Raw genomic sequence first — 18,427 nt, 5'->3', positions numbered from 1 at the left:
TCTTCTTGATTGTACCACTCCCTTATTTAACAGTTTTTAAACCATCACCATTTCCTATAGGATAAACTCCATAACCCTTATCTAAACACATCTACACTCTGATACCAGCCCAGATTGACCTTCTAAACTTCTTACCATTTCCCTACTCGTACTTGCCACTCTAGCCAAGCTGTACCTTGATCTGCATTGTATGTCCCTGTAACGCTTTTGTTCATGTTAAGTCTTTTATACCTTTACAAATCTTAGTTATCCTTCTCCATATCACTGCCTCAATGAAAAGTCCATAATAATTTCTCCAGACCTATGATTATGGTGCATAATCACTTGTTGGACCATAAATTTTTTACTCCTGTGATATTTTGTATTTTTTTTTAATTTTATATAGTTTTCCATCTACTTATATCTTATCTAGCCAGCGCGATTGTAAGCTCCAGAGGATAGGGACTATGTCCCATTTGTCCTTATATATCCCTGTCATCATGTGGCAGAATATTTGAGCTCATTGGATGCTTCACAGATGCTTATTGATTTTTCTCTGAAGAGTACTGGTTTAGGACAAAAGGAAATACTGAGAATAAAAAAGTAAGGTTTTAAATTTTTGCATAACAGTATCTGAAAGGCATTTTTCTTTAACAAGGTGAATGTGAAAGCTAAACAGGAGCTTTCTACTGAAAGAAAAACTTGTAATTCATAGAAATAGTCTCAGTCCTTAAAACAGGCTAATAAGTATATTCATTTTTTCAGATATTAGAAAGAATACCTACAGTGGGTTGATCGATAATTGATGAAAAATTTTAAATTCTTCTTTGATATTTTATGGCTGAATCAATTAGATTATTATTTTTTATACTTTTGCCAAGAGCATCTTGTTAAATGTAGACATTCTGCAAAATGAATTTTTAGAGTGATAATACCCTAAATTATATTAACATTATTACCAAAGTCAAATTTATATTCTATATCAAGTCATCTTCAGTAGGACTCAATGTTGTTCCAGACTTTCTACCTTCTTAGAGTGTTCCAAAATTATTAACACCACAGCAGGCAGGCTTTATTAACCCCACCAAGAGACTGAAAAATGTCTTTATGTTCGGACATTTCAACATTGATTATCTTTCTTCTGAACTGGAACACTGTGCTTCATCCTTGTGCACAGCAGAAAGGGAATTGAGGGCAACATGGAACACAGGAGATCCAGTTTACCTAAGTGGATGGATTCATGGTGAGAGTGAGATCCAGATAGCATGAGGATGAAAGAGATGTACCCCCAAATTGTGTCCTCCTAATGTTCCCAAATCGTCTATTTTGATTACTTGACAGGTCAATTTAATCAACCTGCTGTATCATTTTAGCCAAAAAGGTAGTAGAATATTTATACCTGACTGAGTCAGCTAGTTGTTTGGCTAAATTGATTGAAACTGATTAATTGTTCTGATGTATCATAGACAGGTCTGAACATCCTCCTTGACCATGGGGTATGAGGCTTACACAAGCCATATTTTCTAGCTCAAAACTACAAGATTTTAACTGAGAACTGTAATGCACTGCATAAGAGATGGATGATAAGAAGTTGTCACCTAGTATATACCCTGGCATTTACCTTTAAAGGAGTTAACATCCAAGGTGTCATCAGAATGGGCAGAGATTTTATAGTCCATAGAATATCATTTTAATTTTTTTGAGATTATACAGCCATCAGACTGAGCAGGGATTGGGTCCTGGATACTCAATGGTGCACAGGAAGACTCCTGTTAGAAGTAAGCCAATTTGGGACAACTATGCAGTTTTTAAATGCAACCACTGGAGGGTGTTTGCTTTTAAGCCTTCCTGAACGAGGAAATGTTCTCTGAATTCTGATTTGCGAGTGTAACCTGCAGAAGTTCTTAAAAAGGTCCTTTGACAATTTTCTTTTTCCATCAACATTTCAGAGCTGGCTGAGCAGTCACCATGTCACGATTAACGAGTTTTTCCTTGGCATTTTTAGCATGCATTCAGGAAGTCGATGAAGTATATGAATAATATACTTGATTTACACATGAATGACAGAGTAGAACATTTTAGACTTGGTATATGTGTGTTATTAAGGAAGCTTCTGTGGTTTGTATTTGCAGCCATTGGTACAGATTTAACAGGTTATGCTATATAAATATAGACACATTCTTGAGCAGGGGGAAACTACTTACAATATTATAAGCTATGTTAGTCCCTCACATCTCATTTAAAACATGCTGACCCAAGACTACTCCTTCCTTCAAAAACTAGCAATGAGACCTTAGAGGGTTGTCAAAGCAGACTTCATAATATCATTCTTGACCTATAATAACAATTTTCCAAGTATCAAATTAATGAAGCCTATGATATAAACTCATTCATGTTTAATGTCTTCACTTTTGGTGTATCTTTAGTTTCTTTGGTACCACTCTCATGGTATTCTAACTCTACCCCATTAACGCACAAAGCTTTTGAATGCATAGTTTTAAAAGTACATGAATGGATCTCCCCCAACTTCTCTCTCAATATTTTTCTCATATGACCAAGAGTTCTCAAAAAGCTTCAGTACAAAATGTCACTTTCCAAGATGAGGTGGAAGTGTCCATACTCTTCCCATATGCCCTACTAGGGCAGTGTACTTTGGCCATCATGAACCAGCAGAGGTGGGGATATTTGACATAAATACTTTTCCTAAATGCTAAAGCTAAAAGTCTTCAGATCTGGACATTATTTTCCTGCCAGTGACCTACCTTTCCATTCTTTAGCCTGTGACCAGGGTCTTCCTTATGTTTGCTCAGGTTTGGTGTCTGAATGTGGCAAGAATTCCTACTTTCCAGTAAAATTTTGGTCTGTCTCTTCCCAGGCTAAAAACATCTGTCCTGGGAATAGCAAAAGCAAACTTTGTTGCCAACAGGCATCTGAATGTCAGAAGTGACAGGCAACCAAAAGAAAGCCAGATCGAAAACACCCTCCTCAAACTGCCTAGAGACACAAACTTGAGAAGTAGAGATTTTCTCACCCCTGCAGCTGCTGGGTTTTGTGGTGTAAAGTGCTGTACACAGAGCACATTGTGTTCATGGGGCCTAGTGGATCCTGGAGGAATGAACAGATGTGCTCTGAAGCTGACATGTGACCAACAGAACCCAGCTGTGCAGTTGAGATCCTGAGATTGGGGACATTTTTGGATGAGTACCATTTAGGCTCTTGAGCCCATCTTATCTCAGTGTTTTTTAAGAGATTAAAAAAAACATAAAATATAAAAATGGGCTGAGGGCCACTGATCATACACAGAAATAGCATTCTTTCTAAGACTAAAAGTAGAAACAACCCAATCCTATAGTTTTTGTTTTGTGCAGTTGAGATCCTGAGATTGGGGACATTTTTGGATGAGTACCATTTAGGCTCTTGAGCCCATCTTATCTGTGTTTTTTAAGAGATTAAAAAAAACATAAAAATATAAAAATGGGCTGAGGGCCACTGATCATACACAGAAAATAGCATTCTTTCTAAGACTAAAAGTAGAAACAACCCAATCCTATAGTTTTTGTTTGCCTTTAAGAGAAAATAAGCAAGCAAGATGCTTAAAAGTGCATGTGCAATATTATTAACAATTATAAATTGAATCAGGTCTGGCTAAAGCTTTGGAAAAAATCTATAGATATCTAAGTGTACTTTGAAGAGAAAAAAAAATCTCTCAAAGGCTTTTACCTCAATTTCTCCTTCTATTCAGAGGAACAAGATGGGTATCTCTATGTGAGTTATTCATACATTATTGCACCAGGGAAAGACACTCATGAACTAAAAATATTTTACCATACATGTGGTTGACCAGCCATGTCTGTTGAAATTATATTTATTAATGTGGCTTCAAGTATCAAATTGTCTTTCCGTTTGTTTTCATGCCCAATTTTCCATGAGTTTCTCTCTCTCAAGAATCCTAGGACTCCTTCAGTAATTTGAGGGAAAAAATTATAATGTCTCATTACATTCTTGGATTTCCTCACTATTCTAATCTTTAGTTTTGAATGCTTAGCACTAGCCACGCGATTGTGCTGACAATGAAATGACAAATGACTGGAGAATACATCTGGTGTCAGATGATCCCTAGTCACTTCTGTAGTGAGGCATGCAGAAAACATTTTGGTACATGGATCTGTAAGTACTCATTGCCAATACTTACTCTAATAGCTGGACATTCTGGACACTATTCAAGTAAATTGTCCATAGGGAGTAATAAAATGCTTTTCCAGGCAATCTGACGTGTGTGACCTAAAAAGTGTGAGGCAGAAGTGACATGCACAACCATGGAGATTTAACACATTGTGTGCAGTTTACTCACATGGAATAAAATTAGAAATGCCCACCATCCCCTTCATGTTAGAGTCAAGAAAAGGAACTATATTCCAATAAGCCCAGAAATGGACTGAGGTCAGTGGACTGAGGACTCTCATCAAAGTGTAAAGTAAAGGAAGAATCCATTGTGTAGAATTTCAATCAGGAAATCTGATATTTGCTTGGCACAAAGAACAGTTACCTTAAAAAAAAATAGTAGAACACCAGGATAAAATTGTCTTGAGTACTGAAGTAATTATAGAAAAGACTATATAAGGAGCAAGTAGTCTTTTTCCATATTTTCTAAGATTTCACTGATTGGAATTAGTTATATCTATAAATTTCCAGGGCATGAGATTAAGGGGAAAAAAAAGAGGAATGGATATTTTTGCAGACTCTCTTTGTTTGCTACTGTCCACATTATTTTTTTTCCAATAATCTCCAAATGTGTTCCACTACCTACCTCTATTCTTGCTGATAAGGTGAAGAGAGAAGAGGAAGAATTTAGAGATGTGGACAACATTCCAGAGTAGATTCTGCCCACTGTTATCCTTCCCTGCTCACCCACGGGTAAATTGCAATAGCAAAAGGAAAGGATTTACTATCAGAAATATAGCCTCCAAAGTCAAAACTGTAAATCATGTAGTTCCCTACACTCATAAGGTCTCAGCAAATCCAGGTTAACTGTTGGTTGGCCTATAAATCAGAATTAATTAGGACCCTAACACAAGTCAATAGAGAGAAAACCTCCTGCCAAAACCTTTTAGCCCAACAAACTATTTGTGAATTATCAAGCCAAGGACGTGGAGCAGGGAAGGTTTTTGTGGGGTGAGTGATACCACACACTTTTTAGAAAGCCCCCTCCTCCCCTCACACAAAATAAAAACTTTGTAGCTTCAATCTCTATGGCAGACAACACAGACAGAATCTTACACCTGCCAGAGGCAGAATCACTACCCAAAAGCTTCAGCAACATTAGCCAAGCTAGAAAGTCAGGTTGTCAACCTGTATAACTCTTTTGATAGGTTAGTATTAAACATCATTATTTCAAATACATGTAGTAATTTCAGTGAGACTACATTATAAAGTACCTCACTAAAAGCGTCTAATTATATCAGAGGTCTAATAACTTTTCCCAAATATACAGTGATGAATAATACCTTTTTCTTTGGTACCTGGAAACCTATATTTTTGCTGGTTCTCCACACCAGTCATAGGAGGGGATCCATGTCAATCACTGCCATAAATTAAGTCTTAATTATAAGTCTTGATATATTAACCCATAGGTTTTATAAATGCATTGTTGATCCAGGTTATCAGTTAGCTAATGTTGACCAAAACTTAATGGAGTGTCATCTGTTTTGAGGCATCCTGTCTCATCCTAATGATTGTTTAACTGGTAGTGGATGTACATAGCTGTGGGTATAAGCATATCAAACGACTATTATTTGAACCTGGCAAAGTAATACGTCATACCTTTGTCTACAGGTAAGTATTTGTTCTTTAAGTTTTTTAATATGCTAACTGGCCCTAGTAATGATTCTGACATAAATGGAAGAGTCAATACAAAAATAATTTACAGTAGCTAATTGATTAGTTTGATAAATCAGATAGTTAATAGGCAGTAGCAAAACCACATGGAAATTCATGAACACTGAGTTTTTTCTCCTTTGTCCTTCTGCCTACATCTGCAGCAGATTCAGAGCCTAAGATTTAGGAAAGTATTGAGTTCTTTTGGAAAAGTGTATGCATCCCATTAGAAGCAGTTTTTAGGGGCTGCCATTCTTCTTGCTTCTAGATTTGGCTTCTCCATTCAGTTTACTTTTATGCTTTGTTAATAAGTGTCCTATTTTCAAGTCACTTTTGTACATCTAATCCTGCTTTTTTAAATGTATTGGAATTTTCATTTATAAAACTGAGCCCAAAAGAGATTTTGAAATTTAATTTGCTTTGCTTTCAATATGATTTTAGGTAGTCACTTTCCTAGTTTCCTACAAATACTGGTACTACTGGCATGACCTTTCTTCACTTTTCTAATAGGTACGCATTTCAAGGAGGGCCTAGTAAAAATGCATTTTCTTCTAGAATGTTTTCCTAACCCTGTCAACTCCCAGTATAGGCAAAAGGAGAAGGTTCTTTGCAGTTGCACTTATAACATAAAAAATGAATTTTTACCAACTTAAGCACCCCTATCAAAACTACATTCAACATATTTTTCTTTGACAAATTGTGAAGGTCATAAATAGGTTAAAGGTAATTATCTCTTTTTGATGTCTGATAATCTGCTGTGGCTTCACAGCCTTGTCTAGAGAAGCAGAAGGCTATCACACACAGCCCCTTTAGTCTTTTCTGTCATCGTAAGTTCCTTCAAACCAAAACTGGCAAAGAAATAACTTAATGACCTTTCATTTAAAGGATATTTTATATTTTTATGTGGAAAAAAGTCATTTAAGGGATGCCTGCTACTCAGTTGCTAAATTTGCCTGAACAAGTCGGGGCAAGATTTAGTGACTACTCATATATGCTGTGGATTTAGGAATTTTTTTTTTTTTTTTTGGAAAACGTTTCATTATTATCTCTTCGTGGTAACCAGCTTTTCAAAGAAGTTTCTGAACGTTTCTAAAATATCTCCCACAAAACCACAGCCCTACCATGGCAAACACCACTGACCATCTGAGATGATACTAGCTATGAACCAGTAAGGTCTTAACTTGATACCTGTTTCTGCTTTAGTTTATTTGGAACTTTTCCAAACGTCAACACCCTGATCAATCTCTAATTCAGCAGTGGCAAACTTTCTCTGCAAAGGTCCAGATAGTAAATATTTTAGGTTTTGTGGGCCATATATAGTCTCTCTTTCATCATACTCTTCTCTTTCATTTTTTCTTACAACCCTTTAAAAATTTTCTTTAAAAACTCTTTCTTGGCTCACAGGCCATATAAAAACAGCACATGGTTCTTAATGGATGCAAACATGCAACCCTGGGGTGAGGGGGAAATTATTTGGGGCACTTGCTGCATAGAAGTCAGCAACAACTCCTTGGCTAAAGATTAGCAAGTAAAAAATATTAACTCAACCTGTTTAGTCTCTTGATAATTTACTTATGTTTTCTATAATGGCTAGGTCCTTGTTTTTTTCCCAGGAATAAAGAGAAAGACTTAGGCAGGGAGAAAGAAAGGGAGTGAAGGGAGAAAGGAAGGGAGAAAAAGAGAAGGAAAGGCAGAAGGAATGAGTAATAAAGAGATAGAAGGACAAAAGGAAGGCAGGACAGGAAAAAGAAAGGGAGAATCAGAGAGGTAGAGAGGAGCAAAGTGTTGGGGGGAGGGGAAGAAAAAATGAAAAAACAGAAAAACAGAGAGTGAGCCAGAATATGGAAGCAAGGGCCCAGTCTCTCCTTTTCCTTAGAGCCAGGCAGCTCTTAGAGGCACCTCCCCTGCTGCTATCAAACACTGAGGCTGCTGCCCAGCCACTGATCACCATCCCAAGAATTAAAATCTGAAAACTTCCACTTCGTTTTTCACCAAGTGAAAATGAACACGGAACTCACAGCCCAAGCAAATGGCTCATGTTTTCTTTGGGACACTTGGGCTGTGTCTACACAGGGAAAATTTTGATGTACTGACTGACTGCCTCCAGTACATATGATTAATGTATATATAGGGCAAACCAGGATAATTCAGACCTTTTTTCTTCCACAGCAGATTTTTAGCCGAAATTATCTGGATTTGCCTCAACTCTCCACTAGGCTTTGCCAGGAGAAGCACAGCCAGTGTAGTATGCAGGAGACAGGGACCACTCCCTCTCTTCAAGTTGCCCTTCAACACCCACACCCTGTGCCGCTGAGCACAGCGGCATCTGTCCTCACAGGCATGCCTTTTGGGGGGCAAATTCAAGTTCTGTCTAATGAATCTCTAAGAAACCCCCAAACTCCTAAATGTTGCAGTCAAATGGCAAAATATAACAGACAAAGAGGGAGAACCATAGAAACGGGGGAAAAAATGTACCCTGTTCCCTGCTCCATTCAAGAAAGCATAGCAAAGCCAAAGCCCATGAGAGCCCAATCAAATTAATTAGTAGATACGTGTATCGTTTCTCTTACAACTGTGGACACCTGGTTTGTCATTTTCTCTTTGAGTTGATAGAGATACGTGTAGATATACCTTTTGCTCTTGAAAGTATCATTAAAAATTAAATTAGACTATATCACAACATACCAAAATGGTATTGCTCATAGAGGTATTGTTTATGGGACAGATGTGCTCCTGACAAGGTTTGTACAGATCAGTTTTTGAAAATTATGTGAAGCGCTGCAATTAATGAGGGAAGAATAATACTCGGACTAACCCCTCGGTCAATTATTTTGCACAGAATTCCTCCATACAATTAACTATTAACTCACAGCTTACCTGGTCAAACTGTATTTTCATGGATTCCTGCACTTAAACCATGATTCGGGGTTTGGGTTTCGTTTCGTTTTGTTTTGTTTTGTTTTGTTTTGTTTGGAGGAAAGGTGAAAAGAATAATGGGAAAGATGCATGATAGTTTATTTTACTGTATCTTACAGATCCAACTTCTAATGATGAAGCTTCCCACATAACTTCTTTCTTTTTGGGAGCAGAAAGAAAGGAAGAAAATGAAGAGTCAGAGCTGTTGATACATTGGGATAATATTTTTCTGCTCTATTGAAACTTTCTACCTTTCCTTCCATTCTGTTTCACCAGTTCTCTAAATGATAATTACAGTGATGACTTCCCCATTGCTCCTTCTGTGGTGTTTCTGTATTGTTTTATTTTGTCTTTTTTTTTTGCAGATTTTAATGCGGATTTTTCCCCTGAATACATAATCTCTACAATAAAATGCTTAAGATTCTTAAGAGTTTCCCTCCCCGCTTAGGCATTTCCTTATGCCTTCAGATACCGTCATTGTAACTACTGCATGAGAAAGTCCTGAAATGTATTAAGTAAAAGCCAAAACAGCACTAACAAAAAATTGTTAAATGGGCAATTCTCTGTGTATCTCTTAAAAAGTTTTGTTTATTAGTAGAGAATGTAGAAAGTTTGATCATTTTCACTTGTGAAAGTGTTCTTGCTGCCACGTGGTTGAAATAAAACCCTGGAAAAGAGAGATCGTCTATACAATATGCATCTGTAAAATCAGTTTCTCTTTTCGAATGGCTTGTATGGGGCTGCTTGGTGGCCCCACACTATGTACTGGACGTGACTCCTTGAAAGCAGTCTGTAACCTTGGGCAGATTTGCAATGACAAATGTTGCTATGCTCCTGTAAGCACTGCTTCTGCTAGAGAGCACTGTACATTAGATAAGGCCTGTGCTCTGCTTAGTAAAGACAATTCTCATTGCAGCACCTGTGTCCAAGTCTCCATTTGTTAACACGTGTGTGCTTGCTTCCCTTTTGGGTGGATAAGACTTTGGGAAGCATGATTGCAAAAGGATTATCCCATAGTATAAATAAACTTGGTTATTTTTGAGTATTTTTCTGCCATGAAAAAGCTGTAACATATTCACCTCACTTTCAGAATTGCTCCACAAAGACAATTCTCAGTTGATAGACTCCCCCTCCTTCACCATTTGTTCCACACCGTTCCCCACCTCCAACTCCCCCCCTCACACTGCCTCTGAACAAAGAGCAGCTGGTTCAAATTAAACTTAATGGGCACAACATACTTCACTTCCTTATCTCTAGGTTTGAAGGGCAAAATGGAGAACCTAAGGCTGTAAATAATGGAGGGGATTCCGAGAAACAAGCTGTACTTCTAGAAGAAGTTTTCCACCAATCTGAAGTAGTTCATATACATATACTCCCTACTTGTTTAGTAGTCATAAACTAAGGGAAAAACCAAACCAAACCCATAAATACAGTGACCCTTCAACATTTTAATAGCTCCATTTCTCTTCTCATTAATCTGTTGATTGCTTGTTCAGAGTACGAGCCTAAAAAGCCTGCCTTGAATTAAATGATTAAACAAATACAAATAACTGAAATACACCTAAGCTCTGAAGAAATCAAACTTTATATTTGCCAACAAGATACTGTAGGTAATGATGGGGAGAAACAAAATGTATTATAGGAAGGTTGTTTTTCCTTTTCATTTTTAAGGAAATGGGCTTTCTGAATGAAAAATACAAGAAAATAAAGTGTGATGTACCTTAGTGAAAGACTGGATCTTTCCTATACCAGAATGCAAACCTAATGCTTTAAAGACTGGAAATGGCTTTGTTTTACTCTTTCTCTCTTTCTGTGATTTGTAGCATACATTGAAGATCTCACAAGATGTGTTGAGCAAAGCAGAAGACTTATTATCGTGCTAACTCCAGACTATATTCTCAGACGAGGATGGAGTATTTTCGAATTGGAAAGCAGACTCCATAACATGCTAGTCAGTGGAGAAATCAAAGTGATTTTGATTGAGTGTACAGAATTAAAAGGGAAGGTGAATTGCCAGGAAGTGGAATCACTAAAGCGCAGCATCAAACTTCTGTCCATGATCAAGTGGAAGGGACCCAAAAGCAGCAAATTAAATTCTAAGTTTTGGAAGCGCTTAGTATATGAAATGCCTATCAAGAAAAAAGAAGTGCTTTCTCGGTGCCATGCTCTGGACTCTGCAGAGCAAGGACTTTTTAGAGAACTCCAGCCTATACCCTCAATTGCCATGACCAGTACCTCGGCCTCTCTCGTATCATCTCAAGCTGATCTCCCTGATTTCCACCATTCTGATTCAATGCAAATGAGGCACTGTTGCAGAGGGTATAAACACGAGATGACAACCACCACCTTGCCAGTACCTTCCTTAGGCAACCATCATACTTACTGTAACCTGCCTCTGACACTACTCAATGGACAGCTACCCCTTAATAATGCCCTGAAAGATACCCAAGAATTTCATAGGAACAGTTCTCTTCTACCTTTATCATCCAAAGAGCTTAGCTTCACCAGTGATATTTGGTAATGAAAAATCTGAAGTCCCCTGAACCTCTATTTTAGCATACAAAATTTCTGCCGTATCAAGCATAAAGGACACCTAGTAACACCAAGGTGCTGAAAATGTGTTCGAAGAAAAAGGCACAGGAATCACTTTTATACTTTAATTTTTTTGTTTTACATTTCCAAAATAGTGGGGGTGGGGGGCGAGTACCTGCTTTTGTAGTACAGCACCTTGTTCCAATGTACAGTTTTGATTTCTACCTGAAAAGAAAAAATTTTAAATCCTATTGTTTTAGAGTAGATTTTATGATAACACTTGGACTGCAAGCTTAGTCGGTTAGTTATCATCCATATTTATGAATATTTCAGTATTTACATGGTTTTTGAAATAAGGAAAACTTAAAGACTTTCATTGAATTTGAAATTTCCAAACTAAGTTTAATGGGAAAAGAGAACTTCTATAGAGTAACTGAAAAATGGGAATTATCAAACAAGAAGTGTTGAGGCACCCCAATTGGAAGATTGTTTGTAGAGGAAGATCAGTTAAGAAAAGAATGTGGTTGAAACATTTAGAACGTCTTCAACGTAATGGACAACTTCTGTAGATTAAATCAAAAGCTCATAATGACAGCTTTTAGTTTTATGAGGCAAGAACAACTTCTGTAGGCAAACTAGTAAGTAGGTAAACAATGTGCATTTCTTAAGCAAATGAATAGACAGACTATTACTTCTTTTAGGATGGTTTTGAAAAAATCTTTATAGCTTTCTAGTCTATTTCAAACGTTTTACACATTTGAAAACACATTTTAAGGTATGCATTTTACTGTTTATTAACACAATCACATTTGGATTTTCTTCCAAATGATCCCTTGACCTGCTTTAGGCAAAGATGTGAGCGTCTTCTTCCTTTTTGTCAGCATCGTTGGAGTTTCGATTTAAATATTGACTGCAAGTGTCAGCAGTAGAAAAGAAGTAAAACAACAATATTCACAGATGAAGTGCTAAGTGATTCAGATTTACTAGTGGTATAGCAGCAGTTACAGTGATCCTCTTCTGAAATGTAGTTGTGAAACAGACTATTCTGTACATACACAATATCTGCTTGGCTGTGTGTGCAAGACACCTGCAGAAGTATCTCTATTCCTGGTGCTTCAAAGAGTATATTTTACAGACTAACCTTCTCCACCCTCACATTGTGACTGTGACTGTGCCATACCAGAAAATCCCTGTGAATAATCTAAAATATTATGAATTTGGTGTAAGTAATGTATGTACCCCTATTCTAATATTTATTGTGGATTACTACTTTACGTTCTTTCCAATTAATCAATTTTGGTGTGTCCTCTATCAAGATGCCTGTGGGGGTCAAATGTGAGTCAAGATTGAGTCTGGCATTTTACAAATGGTTCTTAAATCATGTTTCTTAACAAATATAAACAAGGACAAATGTACACAGTGTATAAAAATTAAGAATTTGCCCCACCCTTGTAAGTGTGAAACTCAGTATATAAAAAAACATTAGATAATATGTTTTGATTATTTCTTTCAACTTCTTTACACTATTAATTTCCTTTGATCCATGGGTTTTGTTCAAATTACTTGTTTCTCTGTTGCTTTTCTATATCCAGCAGCTCAGAAAATGCATTATGCACCAACAGTATGTGGAATCTTAGCAGTGATACATGTTCATTTCACAGTGAGACAATTAGTTGCTTTGAAAAGTCCTGTTCAACACACTTAAAAGTGTTTCATAGATGTATTTTTTCCACTGACAAAGCTGATTTTGCTTGTGTAAAAACTATAGGTATTTCAAAATGGAAATTGATCAATTCTGAACTGTTTCCCAAGTGTTATAAAGTTGTATTTACTTTCATTATTCTTTAATGATATGTGTAATTACTAAGTTAATAACGTGCATGAAATGAGTAGTATATGTTTGAGTGACCAATTGTACTTTTTATGATTTCATTTTTCACAGAAGTCTAGATTAATTCAAATAGAATGTTCAGTGGTATTTTTAAACTAATAGTTCTGTATTGAGCATGCCAGTTCTGAAAATATAACATGGGTCTCTCTGCTTCCTTTATTTACAATGATTAAATGTGGGTAGCAATTTGAGTTGGCTGGCCACAATGTGTCCTTTCACTACTAGTAGGTACTCAAAAACAGAGCATTCACACTTGTGCTGGGGAACCTGACAAGAAACCTTTTCTACCATTTTCAGGAACCAATGTGTACACTATCTATAAAAATTTATTTCTAGATGGCAGTTCAAAATTTGATTTCATCTGAGATTTTTAAAATATATAGCCCATAAGGATATAAGTATTTAGTCTAGAACATGATGTGTTCTTACGGTAGCTTCCACAGTGGGAAAAATATTCTTCTCAATGTTTCACTGACGTGGATTTTACAAATTTAGAGAATTACTGGTGCAACTAGTTCCCATACATTCATAAGAAATTTATTAGCTTATCCACAAACACATTGGACTTTGAAAATTGAGGCTATTTTAAGGTGAAAAATCCTGAACATAGCAGGAGTTATGAGACATGAGAAATGCACAAAAGCAATTGGTGCATAGGAAATGAAAACTGCATTAAGAAGAAATAATGTCCATCTCAGGGAGATGGACAATATGTACATGGTTTTAATTTGGTAAAATATGATATGATACCTGGAAGGTTTGGTAATCTGTGGGCTCTGATGTAATGATGGAAACGCTGAAAGGTAGCTGGATGGTTCCTGAAAAGGAGTAAGAGGGTATCTCTCCTCACCCCCTGCACCCATTGCACCCATTGTAAATGTTAATTGAATTAGATCCAAATCTGTTCTGCTTTCAAGCACTCTCATTTTAAAAAAATGGGTACAAACACACTTGAGAACTTCTGGTAAGGCTTGAACCCAAGGTAGTATCATGTGAAAAATTGATATTTTGTTTGAGGATTGGTGGCTAATGCTGAAGGACTTTAAAGTGGGAAACAGGCTGTAAGGAGAGGAGAAGCAGTTCAGTCAAGAAAGAGAAGTTTATAGAGTTTCAAGAGGACATGGAAATGAGTAGTAGGACATGGAAATGGATTACTTCACTGACACGTTGGAAAATGGCAGGGGTGAGAAAGAAGGAAATTCTGGCAAGGAAGGGAAGAAGACCTGACCCACTTAGTGATTAAAGGGCTTACAAAAAAGTAAGGAACCACTGGTTTTAAGCATTTATACGGCCATTTGTCATTTTATTTTTAAATAGACTGGTTTTCACCAAGTGTTTTCTAGAAAACTAAGTAGCAACCAAGGGAAATACCCTGAAAATTGCACATATAAATCTTTATACTCCTCGTATTCATTTCCCAAGGTAAGGTAGTGAACAAGGTGATAAAACCAGAGTGAAGTAAAGACAGAAAATAGTTCCAAAGTGACCAGTTAAGTTTGGACATTTGCAATTGTTGCTCTTTTCTGAGAGAGAATTTAATGTTGAAAATTATCTGGCTCAAATTTCTCTATTACTCATGCATTTTTGTTATAAAATGTTTGATAGGACATCACAGTGTTGAACATTAAGGCTATCTGATAAATGTATGGGACTGTCTGATAAACAGTAATCATTTGCTTCAAACTCCTTCATATCAAACTTGCTTATTTTAGAACTGAAATTAGCCATAGGCAATTCAAGGTTATTCAACACTCTATTTAGTTACTGTGAAATCAAAATTTGTAAAGTCACATACACCTATCTAAACTTGTCTTCCCAAATGCTTAATGTTGTTTGACCAACCACATTTTCTCCAGATAGTACTAAAGTTAATCATGAATATTTATTGAGTGCCTGCTGTATACTGTCCACTACATAAAGTATAATAGAAATAATTTTTAAATGCAGTAGTTTACAAATCAAATGCACAAAGGAAGGGGTATTTAAAAAACACATTCCAGTTTAGGAAAAAAAGATAATATTGTATATGTAGAGTAGGTACGTGAAATGAAGTGATTCAGTCCCAAACTGGGTAACAGAAAGTTTGGAATAGAAGAAACAGTGGTGGAGAAAGGCAATTTTCCAAGTGCAGAGAATAACACAAGTGAAGATTGAGGGTAAAATATGCCCTATTTAGCTTATAACAAGCATATTTGTCTAGCAAAAGCAGAAATCTGTGTGAGGGGATAATAAATAAAGCTGGGAGAGGTCTGGAATATTCATCTGGTAGCAGATGCAGGGAGAATTAAATAGAGGGAGAGAACGTTTATAGGGAGACCAGTCAGGAAGCTGTTGTCATAGTCAACGTGTGAGTTGATAAAAGATGGAGGATGGTGACGTGGATACTCTCAGAAAAAGGCAAATCTGAAGAGGGAGAGGAAAAGGCAGGATGTGGTGATGTGAAAATGAAAGAAAAGCAGTCAATAAATATTCCAAGAATCAAGATAGTTAGTTGTATCAAAGGAAATATTTTAGAGTAACTTAGCTTCCAAAGCAAGCATCCTGACATTGTAAGACAAGAATAGAGGCAAAACAATTATAAGTATAATTGCTACTGGAGGACCCCCTGAAGTGTTTGCAAGAGAATAATGGTCAGAAAAGGCAAAGTGCTTCTGCAAATCTGCTTTAGAAACAAATAACGATGTTCACTCCACTGAGTATAATCTCAAATTCTCAAAAGGGAACTGATGGAGTTTGGTCCTTTTAGGTCTCATCCACTGATTTTATTTAAAAACCTCACCTCCCTTAGTAAGGAGTTATGTTAAAGGCATTGAAGTTATTCAATCAGAGGGAATCACTGTGTTGTATACATGAAACCAACGGAATATTATGTATCAACTATACTTCAATTAACAAAATATATCAGAGGGCACTCCAGGAGGTAGAGATTGAGGATGATGTCACCAGTTTTAAAATAGAGAAACTGGAAAACAAAGAGCAAAAAGGGGTATGCTGAAGTGTGTTGGAGTTGTGGGAGAAGCAGAGAGTGATCCTGTGAAGCACCGTCAAGAATTGATAACCACGAAAGGCTTGAACCCAGAGAACCAACTTCACCTTAATTGAAGTCAGAGTAATTGCCATTTAAAAAATTATGAAGGAAAATTTAACATTGTGTTAGTAAGAGTAGATAACTGTTGTTAAGGACAACCCAAATCCTGCAGCTTAATACAATAAAAAGGCATTGTTTGCTCACACCACAGTTTTATAAAGATTGGATGAAGTTAAGGGGAGAGACTCTTCACCAATATTCAGAAATAGGCTTTTTCTATTTTGTTTCTCCAATCTCTTCTGGGTCCAAAGAGTCCTCTTAATTCATACAGTAGATGCATAAAGATTTTGGCACAGAATGGCTCATAAAAAACACTCACATTCCAAGTGAATGGGGGGAGAGGATAGGAAATATAGTCTCGCTGCTCACAAAGGAAAGGAAGTGGAGTTTAATGAATAAATGAACATAGCCGTCATTAGTAAGATGTTGAGCAATTCTTTTGCATAATGCCAGATGAAACAAAAAATAGGCAGGAAAATTATAGGAAAGAAAACCTTTACTTCTGAAGCAGAAAACATCAGAACAGATGAAAAATTTCTTACGATCAGTGGCCATGTTTTATTCCTTGCTATAGTCCAACCACCCACAACAGCGCTGGTCACAGAGTAGGCACTCACGTCACATTTCTTGATTAAATGGAGAAATGAATTTAGGAGCATCTGTGAAGTTTCAATTCCTGGAGTCCTTAAAAATATAAGGGATTTTTTTCATCTGCTCCTTTCAGCAAGCAAAGTATTTTTATTGTTTCCATTTTTAAAGAAGAAATTAAAAATGGGTTAGATTATCTCTTTACGTCCTGTCTAGGTCTAGGATTTTAGGATTCTAAGTCAATTTGTGGTTGGAGATCAAAGTTTCTTAGGCATTTTGAAAGCCAAACAAGTCTTTCTTCCTCAGAACATTCAGAAATTTAGTTATATGAGGCCACCCAATGTGGTTCATTGCTTCTAACCACATAGTTCTTTTTCATAAATATATACTTTATATACTGACTTATTGCCAACAAAAATATTGCCTTTCTTTTTTTTGAAAGGGTACTTTTATGCCTATAATTATCGTATTGGGTGGAAGAATAGGGATTAGATTAACCTCCCATACTGTGCACGGGGCATGCCACAGTAACAGTTCCATCAATGAATTCAGTATGCAGAACTATCCTAGTTTCTGTCCTCCTTTGACATAGCTTCTAGACAGCCAGTACATCAGGAGTTCCCCCAAAATTTGTGACAGGAGGAATGAAACAAAAAAATGGCAAGTGAACAAAAAATATGACAATGCCATCTATTTTCATCTTGGGTAAATTACTTGCTCTCCTGTGCCTCTATTTCCTCACCTATAAAATTGGTATAATAATAATAATACACATAGGGTTGTTGTGAACATTGTGATTTAATGTATCTGAAGTGCTTATAACAGTGTTTGACACAAAATAAGCACCATGAAAGACTTACTATTGTTATTTTCATTTAAAAAATGGCACTTCTGACCCATCCATGGGAAAGGTATTTTTATTTTACTTTCCAAGTGGGGGAGTTTCTTGGCTCTTCAGTTGGCTGTAGGACCAAGGACACTCATTTACTAGACAGCTGGCTGAGGCTAGAGGTGCATCCTGTGCTCATGGAACAGATTAGAGCTGACTGGCTCATATAAGGAACAAACCTACAGTAACTTTGACCTCATTAGTAATGTGTTCTGAGCTAGACAAGAAACAGGACTCTCAGAACATGAATTATTCAGATTTGCTGTCCATGTTAATCAAAGTCCCCAGATGATTGCTTGATATTCTCCTTCACTTTTTGCTACGTTTACATAAGACCAAAACATCTGGATGAGAAGTGAAAAAATGCAGATGTTTAAGCCACATGATGGGAAACATCCAGATGTCTCAGATTTGGATTTGTCATTTTGTTCTTTGTTTTAAAAGAAAAAGAAGCCAAAAGAAAAAAAAATCCACCCTGGTTTGTCTTTTTCCTTAACCTGGGTAAAATCAAGCTGATTTCTTGTCATAGAAATTTAAAATGCCCAAAAGCTGACTAGACAGCTTGTTGATAATATCACTAGATGAGCTGTTTGAAGAGGAGATTTTTTTTTTTTTACTTAAAGAAGACAGTTGATCCATGAATAGCATTTGTGAAAAGCAATTGCTTTTA

The 18,427-nt window shown here is 36.6% G+C and overlaps 1 protein-coding gene across 2 annotated transcripts in view; it reads left to right on the top strand.

Annotated features, from left to right (window-relative positions):
* IL1RAPL2 (interleukin 1 receptor accessory protein like 2) overlaps positions 1–12,793 on the top strand; it is a 565,994-nt gene extending 553,201 nt beyond the window's left edge. The window contains exon 9 of one of the 2 annotated variants that reach the window (XM_036924997.2): positions 10,593–12,793. In XM_036924997.2, the coding sequence (XP_036780892.2) occupies positions 10,593–11,290 (698 nt within the window). In that variant the 3' untranslated portion in view covers positions 11,291–12,793. Of the gene's footprint in view, positions 1–8,888; positions 9,666–10,592 lie in introns of those variants that run through there. The other variant, XM_057495438.1, reaches the window with a different exon arrangement.
* Positions 12,794–18,427: the final 5,634 nt, after the last annotated feature.

The sequence above is a fragment of the Manis pentadactyla genome, chromosome X (genome assembly GCF_030020395.1).
Source record: "Manis pentadactyla isolate mManPen7 chromosome X, mManPen7.hap1, whole genome shotgun sequence".
NCBI classification, from domain to species: Eukaryota; Metazoa; Chordata; class Mammalia; order Pholidota; family Manidae; genus Manis; species Manis pentadactyla.
The sequence above is the reverse complement of the archived record's forward strand: the minus strand, read 5'-3'. Positions and strand labels throughout refer to the sequence as shown.